The 21,999-nt window shown below is 33.4% G+C and overlaps 1 protein-coding gene across 1 annotated transcript; it reads left to right on the forward strand.

Annotated features, from left to right (window-relative positions):
* On the forward strand, nucleotides 1–21,613 carry LOC124354197 (eukaryotic translation initiation factor 3 subunit E). Its single transcript, XM_046804477.1, has 9 exons — nucleotides 1–218; nucleotides 7,323–7,439; nucleotides 9,609–9,779; nucleotides 10,365–10,487; nucleotides 11,863–12,095; nucleotides 13,485–13,602; nucleotides 14,571–14,782; nucleotides 16,808–17,042; nucleotides 21,528–21,613. Exons 1-9 carry the CDS (start codon nucleotides 129–131, stop codon nucleotides 21,564–21,566), a joined length of 1,338 nt encoding a protein of 445 aa, XP_046660433.1. The 5' UTR covers nucleotides 1–128; the 3' UTR covers nucleotides 21,567–21,613.
* Nucleotides 21,614–21,999: the final 386 nt, after the last annotated feature.

The raw sequence follows: 21,999 nt of genomic DNA on the forward strand, positions 1-21,999 counted from the left end.
CTTCTTCTTCTTCTTATTAATGGTTTCCAAATGCACGTCGTGCGGTGTAGTTAGAAGAGTGACATATTGTTGACTTTTAAAACCGCAATCATATATTAACCATTAGCAAGTACTGTTCTAATTTAAGTATGGCAAAATTTGACTTAACAAGTTCACTAGCGCCATACTTGGATCGCCATTTAGTTTTTCCACTACTCGAATTTTTATCTGCTAAAAAGGTTAGTTTTAGGTTATATTAGAACAATATGGTTTTATAATCATTTTAGAACAACTGAAAACACTTATAAGTGATAGATTTTGTTTATGCATATGTTCTTCATATACTGTTATGTTATGCATATACTGTTAACTCAACCATTATTTGAGAATTATGACTAGGCCTATCTACCAAAAATCATGGAGATAGCCTATACACACTTATTGTCAGGCCTAATCTAGGGCACCTTGACCAAAAACTGAATAGTGTAGGCTACCTCTAGAACTTTCTAAATTTAACCACCATAATTTTTTAATTTACAGCAATATAATAATAAGCAGCCACCACCACAATCGAATCATGATTATCAAAACATTGATATTCATGAGTAGCCTATCGAAGCCTTGATATTTATGACTAAATACTGAAAACAAAATGTCAAATATATTTGTGTTATAGGTATTTTGAATATATTCGGTATAAGTATGTTTATAATAGGTTATAGTAAATATGTTTCTAGTAGTACCAAAGTTGAAGATAAGTGTTGACGTGATCTGACCTTGAATTTGGGTATTATCTCAAGGGATGCTTTTCTTTTTTTTCCAGAAGTGTGGAGTGGTGCGAATGCGCCTCGGGTAGGGTCCAATAAGCGGACCCGGTTTTTTATATCGAAAATTGGCAAACGATATTACTTAATCATAACCATCGATATAATCAATCGATACTGATTAATTATTTTTAACAATTAACTTAAATAATCTATATGAACAGCTGTAAACACTTTTAAATAATACAATTAAGGTAATATTTTAAATTTCACATAAGTAACATTGTGTATTAAAAATGGCTGTCAATCTTAGGAAGCTTCACGAAATTGCTTTAAAAGACGATAAAACATGTTTTTTATGGCTTCAGAATGTTGGGTTAGTACCTAAGAATCCATTATGTGATATTTGTGGAAAGGTAACAAATGTAACTGTCAGAGGAGCTAACATGGTCGTCTTCAGATGAAAAAAAGAAGGTAATGATAAAGGTTTTTTTTTACATCATTAAATTCACATTTTAATTTTAAAACATATGATTGTTATTACTTTTATATCGATTGATAGTCTATGATTCGATATGCGAATATTAGGTATCGATGATTATATTCTTCGATATAAAAAACCGGGTCCGCTTATTGGACCCTGCCCTGTGCCTCTTAAGCCTGCACTAATACCCACAGGCATTTCTATTCTGTACTTTTTTTTCGACTTCATATCATGTCCTAGATCGTCCTACTTCTCCGACATAAGATCATTTTACCACGCTTACAAGTTACTGGAATGGGGTAGACTTTAATAAGCGTCCTACACTCTTTATTTAATTGCTATTATTGAATGGTTCGATTGTTTTTATCCGAAGGAATAATTCAATATTACAATTGATTTCACTTAGCATATGATTTCAACTTATTAGTTATAGTAATTTTAACCTTTCCAGCGTTATTGACGCGGATCCGCAGAGGGCCACTACAAGTTCTAAACGTTATTGCCGTGGATCCGCGTTTTTGCATTCTTTATTTCTTACTGCTATGATAGTTGAATATTTTGCTGCTAGATGGTTCTAGTAGTCATGCGACATACAGAAGGGTTTCCCTGCCTCGAATTCTGTTACAATGGGAGTGGCAGTTGCTTCTAATTGGCCAAACACTGTCTAGCGAGCGTGGCCCCGCGCCTTTCACAAAGTCATTGACGGGAGCTCCCGTCAAGGCATCTAGCTAGTTGTTAGTGAGAAGCGTCCGGTACACGCATATGTATTTCGGTTATTGCTAATTTTCTGTTGTGTCTTATTTTTTTTAAAGTAAATTATTCATATTATATACAGCAGTTTCCAGTATTTATTTAGTGTTTGTTACCATTATTCGTGTGAATGGCGAATCCAGACGATTCGGAATTTGAAGATTTGGTAATTCTGAGCAATTACTTGGTCAATCCCAAACTTTTTAATATTTTACTACGGTCATAAGGATGTCATCACAAAGCAAGAAACATAATTCAAGCCCCACAAGGCTGTCCTACAGGTTGCCGAGCGATAAGAAGGTTCAAAGTCCACGCGATAACAGTGGCTTGCGGGAGACGTGCGGAATGTCAGTTGTGACAGCCCGCCACCTAATGAACACTCTTTGTCTACTTTTGTATTTTTCTAATTTTATTGGTTTGTAATATAGTATACGTTTATCTATAAAACTGTGTTTCATTCCCATACTTACTGAATAAATTATAAAAATATTAGTGACAACTACACTGCTATTCTACGATATTCTCAAAAGTTAAAAATTAGCCTAGGAAATCCAAAAAGGGCTAAACAAATTTTATTTACCGTTAAATAACTCTATTTTGACATACAGAAACGAAAATAAATTTAACTTTACACATTGGAAATTTAAAAAAATTGTAACTTTATCAAAGATCAGGTCTAATTTTTCATGACGCTTAAAGGGTTAATATAAACAATAAACAGCAAGAAATAACTAATATTTGTAAACTTTGAAAATAGTGATGAATATGAGGAAAATATGTGAGATATTTGTCATAAGTGATTGTTTAAGCGGTTTCAACATCTGGAATTGGCTCCTGGTAACCCATGGGGAGAATTCTTCACAAAAGTGTTAACTCATTGATATCAAGCTGGGCAAGTTGCAAAATTGTAAGGTTTCTTTGATATCTAAGTCTAGGCCATAGTTGATTTTTGTTTTCAAATGTTATTGTTAAATTTATGTTTTTAAATTGTAATTTACAAGATTCTTCTTGTTACGGTTATTTATAACTCTTATTGTATGTGATTTTTAGATATCGAAGTCGGATAGTATATCGAATTGTTCGATAACAGCAATCGAATAATGAGTGTAGGCCGCTTATTAAAGTCTCCCCCTGGAATGTAATACTTCAACTCGTTATTTTGTAATAGGTCATTGACAAACAAAAGTAATTCCTGTTCCTATTACTCAAATACCATACACATGATTTAACTAAGTTTGAATTAATTTGGAACAATAATGTTGAACTGAATTAAGATATAGACTTTTAAGATTGTATTAGGCTATAGCGAAGCAATATCTTTATATGTAAAAGAAATAGACACATTTTAGCTATAGAAAATAACACAACTCTATAATAAGTTTGAGCAGCATAGTACTTACAACTATTACTTAACAGGCTAAACATGTCTGACAGCATTAAAATCGTTCTAATTGATAGTTCGGTCATTCAAGTGTTATTCGATTGTGTTGGTGGCTGCTTATTGTACTGTAGACTTCTTTTTACCATAACTTCTTTATTTTATGTTTCCTCACCCTGAATTTTCCTTATTTAGGCAAGTTGGCCCTCAAGTAGTTCTGACACACAAGTAGTATATTAAGTGAATATTTATTTTGGCTGCAGTATAATAATTGGCTATTACAAAAATCGAATCAACTATCCATAAGAAATATCGAAACTATCGAATATAAAAACATTAATCTATATATATATATATATATTCAGATTTGAAAATGATAACTAAGATTTACAGATTTGCACGTAGACGGTTCAAACTTTACTTTTTCCTCAAAGATACAAAACCACTCCATAAAGATACACACATCACGTAAAAGTATGTAATATATACTACAAAATGACATAAAATACATGTGGTTTTATGCACTGAGAAAAGTTTTATTGAGCTACCAATGAATTCGTATTCTTAGATTTTGCTTGTAGACGGTTCAAACTTTTTAAGTTTTCCACAAAAATATAAAAATGGCTCCAGGATGACACATATATCACATGACATTACACAATATTCACTACATTATAACATATAATACATCTGGTTTTATGTGCTGATACTTTTTTTATTAGGTTACCAATGAGTTTGTATTTTTTAAGTTTTTTGCAGGTAGATGGTTTGAACTTTGTTATTCTCACAAATACAAAAAGTCTCAAGGATGACACATATATCACGTGAAAGTTCACAATATTCACTACATTATGAGATATAATACATCTGGTTTTATGCATTAAGATTTTTTTAACATTTGATAGTGTGTGTGAATTTACTTAATATTTTTTAATTACTGTTTCGTGGACGTGAACAAAGCAGCACCCTATATAAGGTGTACCTTTCTTCTTTAGAACAAATTACGGTACTTTGGGATTATACCGACCACACCAGTATGAAGAACACAAAAATATAAATTTATAGAAACAAACATGATAGGACGAAAAAACAACTCTTTAATTACAAAATTACAAACTTACAAGCATTTCCAGGTATTGTGATCGGTATTGTTGTCGCTGTTATCTTATCTTTCTCGAGAATCCCGATTACGGCAGGCCGCGCGGCATCACATAATTATTTAAGTTTTTTGCAGGTACATAATTGCCTTTCTATTACAATTCAATTTATATTTCTGATCAGCCCCTCTAGAATTTGATATTTTACTTATAGGTACTATCTCGAGGGATGTTTTTCTTTCGTCGACATCAGCGCGGGCTTCGGCAGCACCTTTGGCCGGAGGCACTCGCATTTTCGGTGGCGGAGTATGATCAAGAATAAAAGTTTTTTGTGTTTTTTTCAATAAAGAGTTTAGTTTTTGTTGGATTTTTGTGTTTGGAGAAATGTAGGGGTAAAACACGGAAGTACAACAAAGCGACGCATCAGCTGAACAGGCGGCGAGACTCTGCAATCACGTTATCAACTAGACCGCTCGACTTTTACCTCTGTCTGAGGATGGGGAGGGGTTTGCGATAAGACAATTCCTGTTTTATATTGACGAAATATTGTTCTACGCTAATCTAGTAATTAGTAGAAGCAAAATGTCAAATAACGATTCATGTCTGGGTGTGGTCGGTATAATCCCAAAGTACCCAAATTACTTTTTTATATTACGTTTAGTCTATATTGCTGAACAGGTCTGGTTACTTTAGACAGGGTACGAGCAGGCTCTGATGACTAATTAAATATTGCCTATTTTTAATAAAATTGTGTACAAAGTAGGAGCAGCCACTACGGGTGCTGACAACTTTTTAATATTGCCATTTTTCAATATTTATAGTAAAATCATTGCTCTTGTTAAGTCTAATAATCTTATCACTATGGCTCTCAAACAGAGGAGTAGAATATCGTTCAGTAACTGATAGTAATTACTGCCATTTGACATCACGCTACTAAGTAGACAGTATGCGAATCGCAACACAGAACTGTTATGAGTTAACTTAAAAGGCACAAACCACTCAGAAGGTGTACAATAGGGATTGAGAGGGTCCACAACGTGCAAATGTGATATGGAGTGGAAGATCTTTCTCAACAATCTGTATTTGTGCCATACTCTGGCATTGCAATAACAGAGATTTTTTTTAGAATGAGATATCGATAGCCTGAGGATGTACAAATAGTTACAGAGATTCCACCTTTTTGAAAAGAGATCCAAATCCTGTGGAACCACCATCAATAATCATCTAGACCTGGGTTATGAGCAATTGGTGCATAACTTGGAATGCATCCATTATAGAGTAGAACAAATTTCTATTTTTGTTTGGTTTTTTAAAGTTTAATAGTAGTGGTGGATGATTTTAAAAATAACAGGATTTTGAGCGCTGTGTTTTTTTTTTTGTAACATACAATACGAGGTCTGTCCAAAAAGTATCCAACCGCCGACCAGTAGGCGGCCGCGGCGTAACCGACCGGCTCGAACCGGTTATTGGAGGGGAGAGGCGAGCCTACTCCTTCCCATATTAGGCATTGAATATGATCTGGTCACTCAGTGAGTCACAGCGCTCTGTTCCGTACAGTACTGCCGTGTGTGTGCGTCACATTTCAATATGACTGAACGTGTTGAGCAGCGCATTTGCATTAAATTTTGCCAAAAACTTGGCCATTCAGCATCAGAGACGATTACTATGATAAGGAAAGCTTATGGTGACGTGTCTATGGGCGATACACAAATAAAAGAGTGGTTTAGGTGGTTTAAAAATGAACGCATATCAGTGGAGAGTGATGACCGATCTGGCAGGCCTTCAACGGCCAGAAACGCTGAAAATGTTGAACGTGTTCGTGCAGCAATTAATGAAAACGGTCGATTGACTGTCCGAGAGCTGGAAGAAGATTTAGGAATACCAAAATCGCCAGTTTCTAAAATTTTACACGAAGATTTAAAAATGAACCGTGTTTCAGCAAAATTTGTTCCTCGGCTGCTGACAGAAAACTAAAAGAACTGTCGACTTGAAATTGCACAGGACAATCTGGATTTGATAAAAAGTAACTCAAGGCTATTTAAAAAAGTTATTACTAGTGATGTCATGGGTTTATGGCTACGACCCTGAAAAAAAGGCTCAATCTTCACAGTGGAAAACCCGCGAAGAGCAATGGCCAAAAAAAGCAAGACAAAGTCGAAGCAATGTCAAGACAATTCTGACAGTTGTTTTTTACCAGGACGGCGTTGTTCATCAGGAATATGCTCCAAGAGGCCAGACAGTGAATAAGGAGTATTATCTTGAGGTCCTAAGGCGGCTACGAGATGCAATGCGAAGGAAATGACCTGAACTGTGGGCAAGCCGTGACTGGATCCTGCACTACGACTCATTCCTCAAATCTTATTCAGCGTTTTTTGGTCAAACACGACTTCAACCAACTACGACAGCCTCCCTACAGTCCTGACATAGCTCCTTGTGACTTCTGGCTATTTCCGAAATTAAGAATTCCTTTGACAGGAAAAAGATTTGACGATGTTGAACAAATAAAACAAAATGCGACCAAGAACCTTTTAGCCATTCCGCAAAATGAACTTAAGGAGTGTTTCCGGAAGTGGGAGGAGCATTGGAATAAGGTAGTTGGCTTGTGGTGGGGAGTACTTTGAAGGGGACCAGATTGCCGTTGCCACCGAGTAACGTCGGTTCATGCCAGAGGTCAGGTCGGATACTTTTTTGGACACACCTCGTACATCTCATTATACTTTTAAATTAGTTTTAATTTTTTTTAATTCACGAAAATGAAGACTAATCTATGGTTATAACTTCACCAAAATAAATAATAATTTTCCTTCCCAATTGTAAAAATACATTTATGCTTTGGTTACTGTAATTAATATTGTTAACTTTGTTTTCAGATTTATAATGAAAATGAGATTCTTCAGACAAAGCTAAGCATTCTAAATAAGACTAACATGGTTGACTACATTCTTGAGATTCGCCAACAGTTGAAGTTGAGTGAAGAAGAGTCAGAGGTAAGTGTCTAGGCTATTTAATACCCAATACTCTTCATTATTTATGATTAAGTTGCAATTGTTTGCTGCAACTTACATGTAAAGCAACTATTTATAAGTTGATCCAACCTGTGGCTTTTTTTGTGACTTTGCCTTCAGACCTTTGTGAGGTGTCCAATATATTCAGAGGTCAGCCAAATTAAGGATTATGTTTGTAAGTTAAATTGATCATTAAGGCCACAATCAAACTTAATTACCGTCCACATGGCTATTATTTTCATTGATTTAGAGATTTTTCAACAAATGTCACTGGGGTAAAAATTTCTTTGATCCCCCTCTCTAAATAATTTTAAAAAAAATTTTTTTGAGTACGTAGTAAAGTTTATGTTATGTGAAGTTATGCCTAAAGCTGCATGAAAGTTAAAATGTTTTTAGTTTTGTTGATTTTTTTCATGGTTCATATGGCAATTTTTAAAATGTCTAATTTATTTTTTAAAGGGAATTTTTGGCATTTTTACCACCCTAAAAGTTACAAAATAATACACATAGTAAATGGATGAAGTGAAGAAAAAGAAGTAAATAGTAACAGCAACTACTAAGAAGTAATAGCATTTTATTGAAATGAAGTGAATAAACAATTGCTATCACGAGGTAGTTACTATTACAAGCTGTTCAGAACAGATAGTAGTTGTTACTTTTATAACATCTACTAAACCATAGTAGTTATGTACTGTACTTTGTGAACTCTTACTTTATTCCTGAACTGTACGATAAAATACGTGTAAGACTCGATTGCCTGTTGAGATGCAACGCTCAAGTCACCTTTTGACAATATTGTTATTAAAGTTAGTAGACTGTATAATATTGTACTATGAAAAGATAAAATAAAATTTAACTATGTAATAAACTAGAATTTGATGTAGGAAAAGCAAATGAGAGTAACAGTACATGAGTTTCTAAATCAAACAGATAATGTAAACAAATCACAATAATGTGACTTTTGGATGTTTAGATCATGTGGGTAAACAATTGAATTGTCACATACCAAATTAAATATGTATGTGACAACTTAATATATGTATTAAATAAATAAAACACATACCATGTGTTTTATTATGTCCAAATTAAAACAGATTATACAATTGCTACAGAAGGTAGTTTTATTCACATGAATCAAGATCAAGTACTATGAGGTCCGGGAAATGTGGAACAAGTTCTATCTTTTGGTTTTAACTTTAATTTTTATTCACTGTAGGTGAAGTAATGGCTTAAAAATCAGCATAATAAAGCAAATAGGATTCTACTTTTAATTCAGTTCGCCCAATATCTTTGATGTGCCTTACAAAATCGAAGAGACTTCTGAAATATTTCTCTATTAAATAAAACAGTCATGCCACTAGTTGATATTGAGGGTTTTGTTCTAATTCTCGGATTTTGAGAGTCTTCAGGCTCAGTGGTAGTGAGTTGTATGAGCAATATATAAGGATTTTGTGTTATAATGGAGGGGGATAGTATTTGGTGCACTGAAAAATGTAGTCCACTACTCTTCTTATCTTATAGAAGAAAACATTTTCTCCTCTCGTGGACTCTGTCTGGTCTTTATAAATGACTACTGGGTAAGGGCTAATGACAGTCACTCAGAAATTTGAATTTGGAATGAAGTTGGCCCGAGTCCAGTTTCCTTTTTATTCTGGAGAACCCGTATCTGGTCAAGGTTCTATTGTAACGTCCCTTTCCCCATATAACCAAGTCTTACCATGTGTGTGATTCTACCACAGTATAATATGCAGCTTGCAGCAGCCTTGTATATATTTCCTTGCTTTCCATATAATTCTTTACGGAAGAAAATTCCAAGGTGAAACATTTTGTTTAAATTGTGTGTTAAGACTCAGAGAGGCATATGCTAACTGATTTAAACAATTTTTCAAGTTTAGCTGATCAAGGGTTTTATTTTTTAAAATGTTGGAAATTTTGTTAAAGATATTTATGGTGTCAGAAAAAAATATAATATCTTAGTTTGTAAAATTAATTTTCTAAATCCAATATAATTGTGTAATGGAATAGACAAACATACTTTTTACTATTATTGGTTTTTTATTTTTTTAAATCAATTTATTCTAGATAAAATTGTTTCACTAATTATTATAAGTTTTTCCTTTTCTCTAACCACATTGTACTCTGTTGTTGCAGCCAATAAATGCACTACAGAAGAAGAGAGAACACGTGTTGGAGCAGCTGCAGCAACTCCAGAGTGAGGCGCAGGTGGTCATCAACATTATGAACAATGAGGAGGCTAGCAAGAGTCTGGATGGAATGAGAGACTCCAAGAGTATAACCCATTTCCTCCAGAATGAGTATGGTGTAAGTGTCTTGCATAAACTAAGGTACACAAAACTTTAAGGTCCTAAGTAATGATGTAATCATGATGTTACTGCTCGTTTGGTGTTTTGTCAAATATAAAGCATTTGCTCTAAAACCAATCGAAAATGTTTTGGTTTAAAGTTTATAAGTATTCTATTTTTAGTAATTGATTTGCTCTTTATTGACTGGAGGAAGGTTATTTAGCAATTAATAACACTGTCATAATTTTTCCCTATCTACTCATATGTTCAAAAACAGGAACTAAAGACAAAGTATTCCTGTTATTTTAGTTTAAACACTGAAGAAGTAATTTTTATTACAGAAGATTCCTTTTTTAAGATTTACTCACACAAAACTATTATAATTTCAAAGATAATTTAATCTAGTCTTTTAGTGGTTTCCAAATGATCCAGATTCTTCAAGAGCGGATTTTGAGTTCAAAAATAAACATCACTAATGTGATAACTCCCAATAGAATGTGCATTGTGGTTCTTGTAAATTATTTACTCGCGGTTTTTTGTTATTTCTCCAATTCACTGAAGGAGAGGGTCATTATTATTAATATTAACTTTTTGTGTATTACAGTTGAAACCAGAAATGATGGAAAGTCTGTACAAGTTGGCCAAGTTCAGATACGAGTGTGGAAACTATTCAGTCACTTCCACCCTCCTTTACTTCTACATCAATGTCATGCCCACAACAGACAAGGTGAGCGATTTCCACAAATATCTTAAATAAAAATAAGTCGCTAAATGTATTGCTAAACGCTAATCTTGAGAACGGCTGGACTAATTTGGCTATTTTTTTTTTTAATATTGGTAGAAGTCCAAAGAAGGTTTATAAAAAGAACAGTTTTTCTGGAAAACTTAAGAATTTGAAAAGGCAGTTAAAATATTTATGTTTTACAATGCAAATTTAACTAACATTAAACCGCTGTTGACACTTTTAAACCTTCTTTGATATTTCAGCTGAAGTTCATTAGAAAGGCTAAAAAAAATTTTAACATTTTTTTAAAGCATAAGATTTAATTTTTTAAATTAAGTACACTGTCTGATCAGTATTGTAATGCAAATTAAGATAATTTTAACCTATAACATTTATTCCAGATTGTGCCAATGATGAATCAAAAAAATATAATGCATTGGAAACACTTTGTTTATAGTTTGTTTTAGGAAATAGTATTAAAACACTGTTATAACACCACCTTACCGTCATGAGCAAAGCTGTGAATGCATGCACATAATGTAATCACCTACTTTTGTTAGCCAAACCAGGCCTTCAGCTGTATTCAAATGTCTGTTTGTACGAGAAATAACGCATGTTCCATTATGTTAATAATCTCATTCAATCCTATGTGTCATTAATATTGTCCTGCTTCTTTTTGAAAGCAATGAACCTTAAACACCACATCTTTCATTAGACTTAAAGGATTTATTTTTGAATAAAGCTTATAATACTCGTAGGTATTCTTCCATATCTAATCTCATTTTTGGTATCTTATTGTTGTTGTTATTTGTTGGTAATTGATCACAATAGTTTTGTTGTTTTAGGCTTCACATCTGAATAGTATTGTAAGCAATTGCCTGTACTAATTAATATCATATTGAAGCAGGGTAGTGTTTATATTGTGCAGGTGGACCAGTATAAATGACATTGCCTTAATGCAGCGCTTTACAGCTCCAATGTTACGAATTGAAACAAAAAATTAGAGTTTCACTTGAAACTGTTGTGATTTTGCAAATTGTGGAACTAACCGTTGCAGTGAAGTGAACAGGAATTCCAAACAAACTGTGACAGTAACAAATACTTCTCTATGAGAATAGGTTGTCTTCGACATAGCTTGAATGAAGTTGTGGTAGGGTGTAAAACACAATGAATACTGTGTCACAAATTGAACATAACTTTGTGCTGCAGTGGCCAGACAAAACCATTTCACGGCTGTCACAACATTGGCTCTGAGACTGTAACAACTTGGCACACTTATGTAATACTATTGCTCCATCAGTGGCAGTTAGGAGTGTATTAAATTTTATATATTGTATCAACTTTACTTTTTCTTAATCTAGTAATTTGATGTGTACAGAATTACCTGAACGTCCTGTGGGGTAAGTTAGCTTCAGAAATCCTGCTGCAGCAATGGGACAGTGCATTGGAGGAGCTTAACCGACTAAGAGACTTCATCGACTGCAACAGTTTTGGTTCTTCCCTTCAGCTGCTGACACAGCGCACCTGGCTCATCCACTGGAGCCTGTTCGTGTTCTTCAACCACACCAAGGGACGTGACCTCATCATTGACATGCTCCTTTACAAGCCCAAGTCAGTATTCCGCAGGATCACAGTTTTGCACCCTTGTAGTTAGCTTATTTTCGTTTCGTAGTTAGCATTAATTATTCTTTTCTGTTTGGCTAATATCACTCTCAAAAAAATTAAACTTGGTAAAGATCCACTTCAATAACAATGAAATAATTACAGGTACAGTATGCACTCAATAAAATATGGGCAGGAATAAACAATACTGATCTTATTACTGTAAGATGAAAACAAAGCAATAATGGGAAGTCAGGGTTTTCTGCTGCAAGCAGAGTTAGGAAGGTCGACAATCACCTAGATAAGGTGTGGAAGCGGCGGCAATGTGGGTGTTGTCCTTCATTGACAGCCTCTGCAATAAATATTTTGAGTGCTGTAAAAATAGTATTAGTTTTGCCACTTGCCCAAACTACTGGTTCTTTCTATAGCTTCTTGATACAAGGGTATGGAACTGGGGTACTTCTTAAGTCATTTCCAAGAACTTTATTTCTGATTTTCTGGTTTTTGCTGTAGTAAAATTTTCTAACCATATAATATGGATAATTCAAATAAATATAGTATTAAATTATTTAAAACATTACTGACTTTCAAACTTTATGTAAACATTTCTTGTACAGATGGGTACATTGTGATTCTTTCGTACCACGATTCCTAGCAATATCGAGGTATTGACAATTATTGATGCTGTAGCTTTATTCACTCGATTCCAACATTTTAAAAATCTTGTGTTAAAAATTAATGAATAAAATCAACAAAAGTGCTTAAAATAAGTTTGGAAGTCACGGTTTCACAATATTACAACTTACCAATCAATAAAAACATGTTATTGTCGAACTTTCTGTATGAAAAATCATAGATAGATAATGAAATTACCATAATTATATAAGTAATATTTTGCTTATGTTTTATAAACCAATAATTATTTTTTTGTCTCTGACATTCTCTCTGTAATTACTTTATTGAGTTTCTCTTTTCCCCTTAGAGATCACAAGGATCAATAAGTTTATTGCTGAATGGTATTGGGTAAAAAATATAATTCTTTATAAAAGTTTTTATTTTATCTGTAAGTGACTCCTAGAATCTGAAATTCTGTACAATTTTTTGATGCTTATGTCCATAATGGTTCAAAGTAAAATTTTATATTATGATTCATGTGTGTACTTCTGTTATAAATATCATCCTAGTGTACACTGTGTATGTTGACATCTAAATGATTTTAACTTATATTATTTAAGTTTCAATTACGTTTAAGATACTGATGAGAGGAAGTAATCCTAAAAATCAGGTAATCTGGTGGATTAAAGAGCAATCGTGATGTACAGTTATTATAGCCTTGTTTAATATCATATTTTTATTTTTTTTGCGTCAAAAATATTTCAACTTTACATTCTGTTTCAGTTACCTAAATGCTATACAGACTATGTGCCCCCACATCCTGCGCTACCTGGCAACAGCTGTTATCATTAACCGGCCACGCAGAAGTGCTCTCAAGGATTTAGTCAAAGTTATACAACAGGTCAGTTTTGATTATAACTTTCTCACATTCTACATGGACTATGTATCCCCACGTCCTCCACTACCTGGCAACTGCCGTTGTATGACTTATCATACTATATATTAACACACATAATGCATTATATATATATATATATATATATATATATATAGTTCAAGTTTCTAGTTCCTTATGAAGTCTGCAAGGGAAGAAGTGGGTTAAACAAAGAAATTATCTAATGTGGTTGTATAGCCCTCCAGATTTGGCTAACCACTGGTAGGATAACCACCTCTCTGTTCCTGCAATTTGGCAACACTGCATACTTCAAGCTCTGTGCGGTTGACAAAAACCCCAGTGGACATGAAATATCTCATCTGTGTGTTCGTTTTAATATCTCTATGGGAAAAAAGGAATATCCTCCCAATCTGTTAAAGGGAAACCTGCTCTCTCTTTCTTATCAGTACTCACGTTAAAATTTAACTTTCTGCCCTATTTAATCATAAATACCTTGTAATATTTTGTATTTTATGAAATTCTTTTTATCAAAACGTTACAAACAGCACTTTTTTCCGCAGACATTGTTCAAACTATTGCCTTTAGAAACAAGAAATGCAGTCCAAAATTATAAGATGTACTGTTAGAAATACATCTCAAGTAAACGTTTTTGTCTGTATATGTTATGGTAGTCGTCAAAGTTACTACATCCCTAACAACTTAGCACTTATAGTTAAATTCTTCCTGAATGTTAGAATGATGAATTTTTTAATGGGTCCAATTTCACTTAAACATTTAAAAAAGAAATAAATATAAAGAGCTTGCATTTTTTAAATAGTACCAAAATGTTTACTAAGCTAATTCTGAGTGTCTATCTGTGCAACAGTCCACAAATTAACTTGGATGGACAGATTTTATAATTATTGTATAATGTAAATTACCATAAGTTCCTCAAATGGAAATTTATTTTATTTACCCCAAATATTTCTTTCTAGGAATCATACACGTATAAAGACCCAATAACTGAGTTCTTGGAGCACCTTTATGTCAATTTTGACTTTGAGAGTGCGAGACTAAAGCTGCACGAGTGTCAGACAGTCCTCTACAACGACTTCTTCCTCATCGCTTGTCTTGAAGATTTCATTGAGAATGCCAGACTCATGATATTTGAAACATTCTGCCGCATCCATCAGTGCATCAGCATACAGTGAGTTTATAGAAAAGCTTTTGGTACAACTTTGAACAAGACTGAATTATAAGTTGCGTCCATGGGAAAGAAGTAAATAAAACAAGACTTTTCAAATAATTGGCATGGTTGAACTTAAATTTTGCTATAGTAGGTAGAAATGTGATGAAAATTTACAGAATCAGGGTAGTGTGCTTGTGTGCGCATGCATGTGTGTGTGTGTGCGTGTGTGTGTGTGTCAGGACATTTCTCAAAACAAAAAAGGACTTCTTTGTAATTTTGTGTACTAGAGAAATGTTAATGCTAATCTATTTGAGTCTAGTTGAGGCATTTTGTACCTATCCTAATTGTAAATCAAGTTGTTACAACAAAGTATCCATGTATAAAACAAATAACTAAATGGCAAAAAAGAATCCAACATAGCCAAAAGTAGACTCAGTAGGATTACTAAAAGAACAATGCAAATCATTCAAAATGGTCACAACAAAATACTACGCCCTCCAACAGGTATTATTGTGAGTTGTAAATGTAGAACCTTTGCCCTTTTTTCAGTGGCCAGCGAGTGTATTGCAAGCATGCACTCCATATGATCACATGCTCTGAGGTGTGTTACTAGTTCAACATTTACAGCTCACAATTACTAGAATATTAAAGTTCAAGCTTCTTTTAACTAAGAGCATTTCACACCCAATCTTTGAGAATTAACTTTTTTTTTCAAAATTACTACATTTTAAATATATTACCTGTTAACTGTCAATACTTTAGAAAGTTATCAAAAAAAATAGATTTTTTAAAATTACAAAATACTTTGTTTAGTAGCCAAACATTAAATTCAACAACACACATACTTAACATACTCATATATAAACTTTTTCCATCACACTAAGATAAAATCATAAATCAAAAGTAAACTACCAGAGCCGGAAATATAATCTTTTTGACCGAAGTAGGTTTAGAAGACTGGATATGTATATATTTTCTCAATCTGGGCAATAAGGGAAACTCAAATGTGCCATCGTAAATACATTAGACCAAAAGTAAATTTAACCGGCTCGAAGTAAACGTTTTTTGACCAAATAAACTTCTGAGCCCTACGTTTATATATGTATTTTTCTGTTGGGGCAGCAATACAAACTCTACTATTGTACTGGAAATATCTTAGACCGGATGTTGACGCTTTTCGACCACAGTGGGTTTCTGAGACCTATAGATATATTTTCTTGATACGGACAAGCCAAACTCAGCTGTGGCGTTAGAAATATAATTGATTTAAATCATAAATGCACTTTCAAGCAGAAAACATAGATATATGATTCAGTTTCAATTTTCCTTAACCTCTGATTCCCCTAACCACAATCACTAAAATAATATGTACCTAAAGTATGCCTACTTATGTTTGAAAAATGTTGTATGGCTACGGACTTTGATTTTGAAAATGGTGTGCAAAGCTGTGAGTAACAGCCAATGAAATAATGACTGGTATTTAACAAAACAAATTTATAATTGACGACTTCACTAACGATATTACTAAGGTATCTCAAGACTAATTGTAGCTGTTATTTGGCTACCAATCGTACTATTGTTATGTACAAAGTGAAACACTGCTATGGAGCTCAACAACAGTTAGGCAAAGAAACAAACATATATATATATATATATATATATATATATATATATTATATGTATATATATATATATTATCATCAAATTTAAAATTAAACATGAAAAAACCAGTAGGCATAATCTAAAAAGTGTGTGCACATTATCCATTATCACTATAATTGTTAGTTTATTACTGATGTTTTGTCGAAGCTCAAATTTTAATCTTTTTGTATTAATTGTTTAATTTTTAAACTGACCAAAATTATATTACAGTGTTTTTAATGTTGTAAACAAACAGTTTAGTATCTTAATTTTTATTATTCAATGAATCACGACTCACAATTGAGTTAAAATATAATTTGTTGTAGAATCAGTTGATATTGTTTTATTTGACTACAAGAAACTGTCTTTTCGTGGATCACTAACTGGTCTATTGTCTTGCAGAATGTTGGCATCCAAACTGAACATGAGCCCTGATGAGGCGGAGTGCTGGATCGTGAACCTGATCCGAAATGCCAGGCTGGATGCAAAGATCGACTCAAAGCTGGGTCACGTGGTGATGGGTACTCAACCACTATCTCCCTATCAGCAGCTGTTGGAGAAGATTGACTCACTGAGTGTGCGCTCAGAAGCTCTCCTGACACTTATAGAGCGAAAACTCAAGTCTCGCACACAGGACGTGAGTGATCTTAAATAGTTTTGTGCCATTTAGAAAGGGCTGTCCTTTTGTGTGGAAACTCTTTCATTACATTCTGTCAGATCTTTTCATACTCTGATGTATTATTACTTAAATACTGTTTAATGCATTGGGAGTTTGAACATCAAGAAGATTAAAATTTCATTTATAGTTTATTTTTAAATCCATAACATTTTACATCCAAAGAATCTTATTATAATTTTAAATAAAAATGGTGAAACCCAAGTTTTAATATAAGAGATTTTATAGAAGGATCAATCTCTTCTAAAAAAAAAAAAAAAAAAAAAAAAAAAAAAAAAAAAAAAAAAAAATCATGCATACTGGGTATTATGTGAACCACACGAGGAAACAGTATTAGTTATTAATGTTTAAATGCAATATATTGACATATTTTAAAGAATTTGTTTTTGCTGCTAAAATGGCAATATTACTTGTTTTGAAATTGAACATCACTGTCTATTTCTTTGATTTATAAAGAGATCAGTGAGTATAAAATACTCCATCTTTTTATTGTTTCTGTTCCAATCCATTTTATTTATTTATAATTTTATGGCCTACATTGGACCACTTTAGTCACTTTATATTTTCTAGTCTTTCTTCTTTTATCCACCCAATATTTCTTCATCCTTTCCGAGCGTAATTTCCTTTCCTCCTCCGGAACCACTCTTCCTATTCGTTGTTTGTTTCTTTTCAGCTGTAGTGTAGAGAATCCATTTTACTACAGTGTTAAGACATTAGTACAGTATATGTTTTAAAATACTGTTTCTAAAATGTGTGTAAAAGAAAAAAAACAATTTTTTTAAATTTTTACAAAAGTAAATTCTGAAATAAATGCTTTTAACCTTTCTTAGGTAACAATGTTGTTTTCATGCAAAAATTATTTATATATAAAGCACATTTATAGAAGTTTACAAAAAATGTACAATGCATTTTAATTGTTATTATATTTTTCCAAGTTAGTAGGATCAGGCACAATCAATTCATTAAGCAATCATTCATCCGTCATATAGACTTCATCCATATCTACCAAATTAACATTCATTGTGAAATGTATGATAAATTATTTACTCAACAATACAAATATTGAACCTATATGATCATAGGCCTACCTGTCTAAAGTTTCACAAAATTGCTATCAATTCACTAAAATCTTACACAAACCTTTATATTTTTCACTTCACTAATTTATGAAACACTATATAAACATTTATTTATACACACTAAACAATGAAAAGTCTAAAAGATCCAAGTAAATAGCAAACATACACTAGTATTGACAATGATGTGATATCAACCGAGATATCACCATGGCAACCAGATGATACGTAATTCTTATTTACAAGCTGTTGGTGATTGTGCAAGAGAACAAAAATAAAATATTAGTCCATCGTGTTCAGTGATGATACTGTTGCCTAAAACATTTCTTCAGTTTTGATACAACTTTCACTACTTCCAGACAATGATAAACTAAAATAATAATAAAATTAAATGAAGTTATTTCCGACACATTAGTCATTTTGTGATTTTATAAAGCAACTTTACTAAACAACTATTGTATAAACATTTTTATTTGTTTATTGGCTATTAAAATGATGTTGCTGAAAGTCAAGATTACACTCTTTTGAATAATGTAATGAGTTTACGTTTGTGTAGAACGTAAACTCTCGACAGGGGGTTTTACCAAACATACAGCAATTTTTGTGTGCTCGGTAATATGAAACCTTTGATCTTTAACTTTAAATTTCCTTATGTTTTACTTCAAACAAAGTTGCTGTGAAATCATATTGTAAAATTGTTATTGTGAAAATAGCTTAGTGCTATTTGAAATTGTAGTCAATGCATCGATAATCGCTTGAATCCAGTTGCAGGGTTAAAATGAGCATTACAATTTAAGTTAACGATGTTACTTTTTAAAGAAACACTATACAATACCCTCTTTGTGAACAATTCTTTCACAACACTCTTTAAGTTTTAATTTTTGATCCAGTCTTCCACATAGTCATTTAACTTACACATTTTTAACCCATTCAAGACGTTGGACGGGCAGTTTCCGTCCTTCACTTTGCGCGGCCCAAATGGCAGCGCCCGTCCGCTAGACACGGACATCGACGTAGTTGAATATATTGCCGATAGATCGCAGAGGCATTCACATTTGCTGCATATTTTGTTCTCAATATTTTTGTCTACGCTTTTCTTCTTCTTCGTTGCTGAAAAACATCTGATATTTGCCTCAAATCATCTTGGCAAAACAGCTTTCTTTCGTTTGTAGACAGTCAAGATGGCGTCTCGCGACCGGAATGATGTGTTTTGTAAATTCGGATGATTTTGCGGCTTTACGTTGCTAATGTTTTAGATGAAAGTGGTGATGAGGAAAGTGACAGTGAACAAGATGACATAATACATGAAAATAATGAAATGTATGATGGTACAAACGATGACAGCAGTGATAATGAAAGTGACGAAAACCCACCGGCCAGGCCTTGTGATTTTTGCGTGGAGTGTTGGACCAAATACTGTTAGTAAAATGCGTTTTAACCGGCAATCATGGAATAAATCCTATCATTTCGAGGCTTTTAGGAGAAAACTGCACTGAATCAGATGTGTTCAATTACTTCTGTGACGAAACCTTTTGGGCTCAGGTATGTAATGAAACGAACAAATATGCCAGTGATAGCCTAGGATTGGGAGAGGGAGACAATTAACAGAGTGTCTAAATGGAAATACATTTCTGTAAATGAACTAAAGGCATATTTTTGCCTTAGTTATCTTATAGCCCAGAATCCAAAGTCTACAATTAGTGACTATTGGTCCACTAGAAGAGTAAAGTGTATGCCCATTATTTGGTGAAACCATGGCAAGGGACCGGTTCAAATTGATTTCAAGGTATCTCCATTTTTTCATCGTCTCTAAACCCGACAGACAAATTGAGAAAAATCAGGCCCATAGTTGATTATCTCTTACTAGTTTTCAAAAAGATTTTTCACCCCTGATAGACATATTTGTATTGATGAGAGTTTGATGATGTTTCGGGGAAGGCTTTCTTGGATACAATTCAACCCATCAAAAAGAGCCAGGTTTGGGATAACAATCTATAAAGTAAATGTGATTCAAAATCTGGGTACTGTTATAATTTTAAAATCTATACGGGGAAAGAAAAACTACTGCTAGGCTTAGTCAAGAGTTCTCAGTCAGTGAACAACAAGTGTCTTGGACTTATGTTCAGATCTTTTGGATCAAGAGCGTGTACTGTTCATGGCAACTGGTACAGTTCACCAAAACTCTTCAAGGAGCTTCTGGAGAGACAGTCATATGCTTTGGGGACTGTCAGGGCCAACAGGCAAAATTTACCTGCTGATATGAAAAAACAGAAGTTGAAAAAAAGGAGAGCTTACCTTTAGTTCCACCCAAAACATGGTTGTGTCTCAAATGGAAGGACAGGAAGGATGTCACAATGCTATCTACTATCCATGAGGCGACCGGACTTTGTAGATGTCGTTTCTCAAAGAGAAAGAAGTAGGCCTAACCCAAAATCAACCCTCAAACCAAATGTTGTGGTTGATTATATAACCAATCAATGTGTGGGGTTGATAAACAAGATCAGAGATTGTCCTCCTTCCCAGTGATGCGAAGAACCGTAAAAGGATACAAAAAGATTTTTTTTCTATCTCTTTGATGTTGCTATATATAATTGTCTAACAGTGCATAATATAATGACTGGGAAAAAACCAATCAATCTCAACATTCAGAACTAATTTGGCAGAGAAATACTGCAGAATGTGCAGCTACCTCCCAGATCAACTGCTGGTTAGGCCTCCCGCTTGTGGGGAATCCCCACTGCGCCTTCAAGGAAAGTTTTGGGGGCATTTTATTGAAAAGATACCTCAAACCACCAAAGCCAGGCCCTCAAGAAAAATGTAAAGTTTGTGCCTCACAGGAGAAAAGAAGTGAAACAGTGTACCAGTGTAAAAAGTGTCATGTTCCACTTCATCTGGAAACATGTTTTGAGGTGTTTCACACTCAAACCAACTTCTAAAGAAGTACAATAAAAAATTTGTAAATAGTGTAAATATATGTATATTTTAAAAAAACTAACATTTTGTGTTCATATAATAACAAGGAATAACTAAGGTAAATTTATAATATTCATAGCATGTTATACAGTAAGTGTTATGCAAAGTGCACCTGTTCTTACACGAAAGCATGGAAAATATCCAGTCCTGTGGCCCAAAAATAAAAGTAATTTATTCAGTCACGAATGGGTTAAATTATAGAACAAACAGTAAATGCTGGCATTGTATTGGCTTGTGTAAAACTTGAGAAAAATAAGAATTGCCTTGTTAAGTATGAATCACCAAGGTACTGTGACAAATGGTGTCATAATATTTTAAGTTCACTACACAAACTGTTATAGACAGTAAAAACTTTAAAGTGTATATTGTGTAAATAATAATAAATCATGTGTTTCAGATTCGATGGGGAGCCCAAGATTTCGCCATCAACGCTTGATCTAACCAACATCTTTTTTGTATTAATCATTAAATGGGATTACAAAATAATTGTTTTATTAAACCCAATTTTATATAATTAACTATACTAATTTTATTTCTGATTACAAATTCATTGTATGATATAACATTTTGTGTGTCTTACACCTGTGCAACTTCGTGGATGTCCATCAGCAATCACAAGATGTGACCTATAATTGACTTATGTTGCAGCTTTTTTTATTCCTAATTTATGTTTATTATTGGTTCATTTAAATGCTTGGAGTAATCAAACTGGAGTCAGAACTAAAGATTTCAGGTGATAGTACATAATGTAAATATGACAAAGCATTGAATATATAATTGTTTTATCTTATTACAATTTAATAATAGGTTTTGTTTATTGCGGAGGCTGACTGTTGTGGAGTGGATAGTACTCCACTAGTGTTAAAAGG

The sequence above is a fragment of the Homalodisca vitripennis genome, chromosome 2 (genome assembly GCF_021130785.1).
Source record: "Homalodisca vitripennis isolate AUS2020 chromosome 2, UT_GWSS_2.1, whole genome shotgun sequence".
In the NCBI taxonomy this organism is placed as follows: domain Eukaryota; kingdom Metazoa; phylum Arthropoda; class Insecta; order Hemiptera; family Cicadellidae; genus Homalodisca; species Homalodisca vitripennis.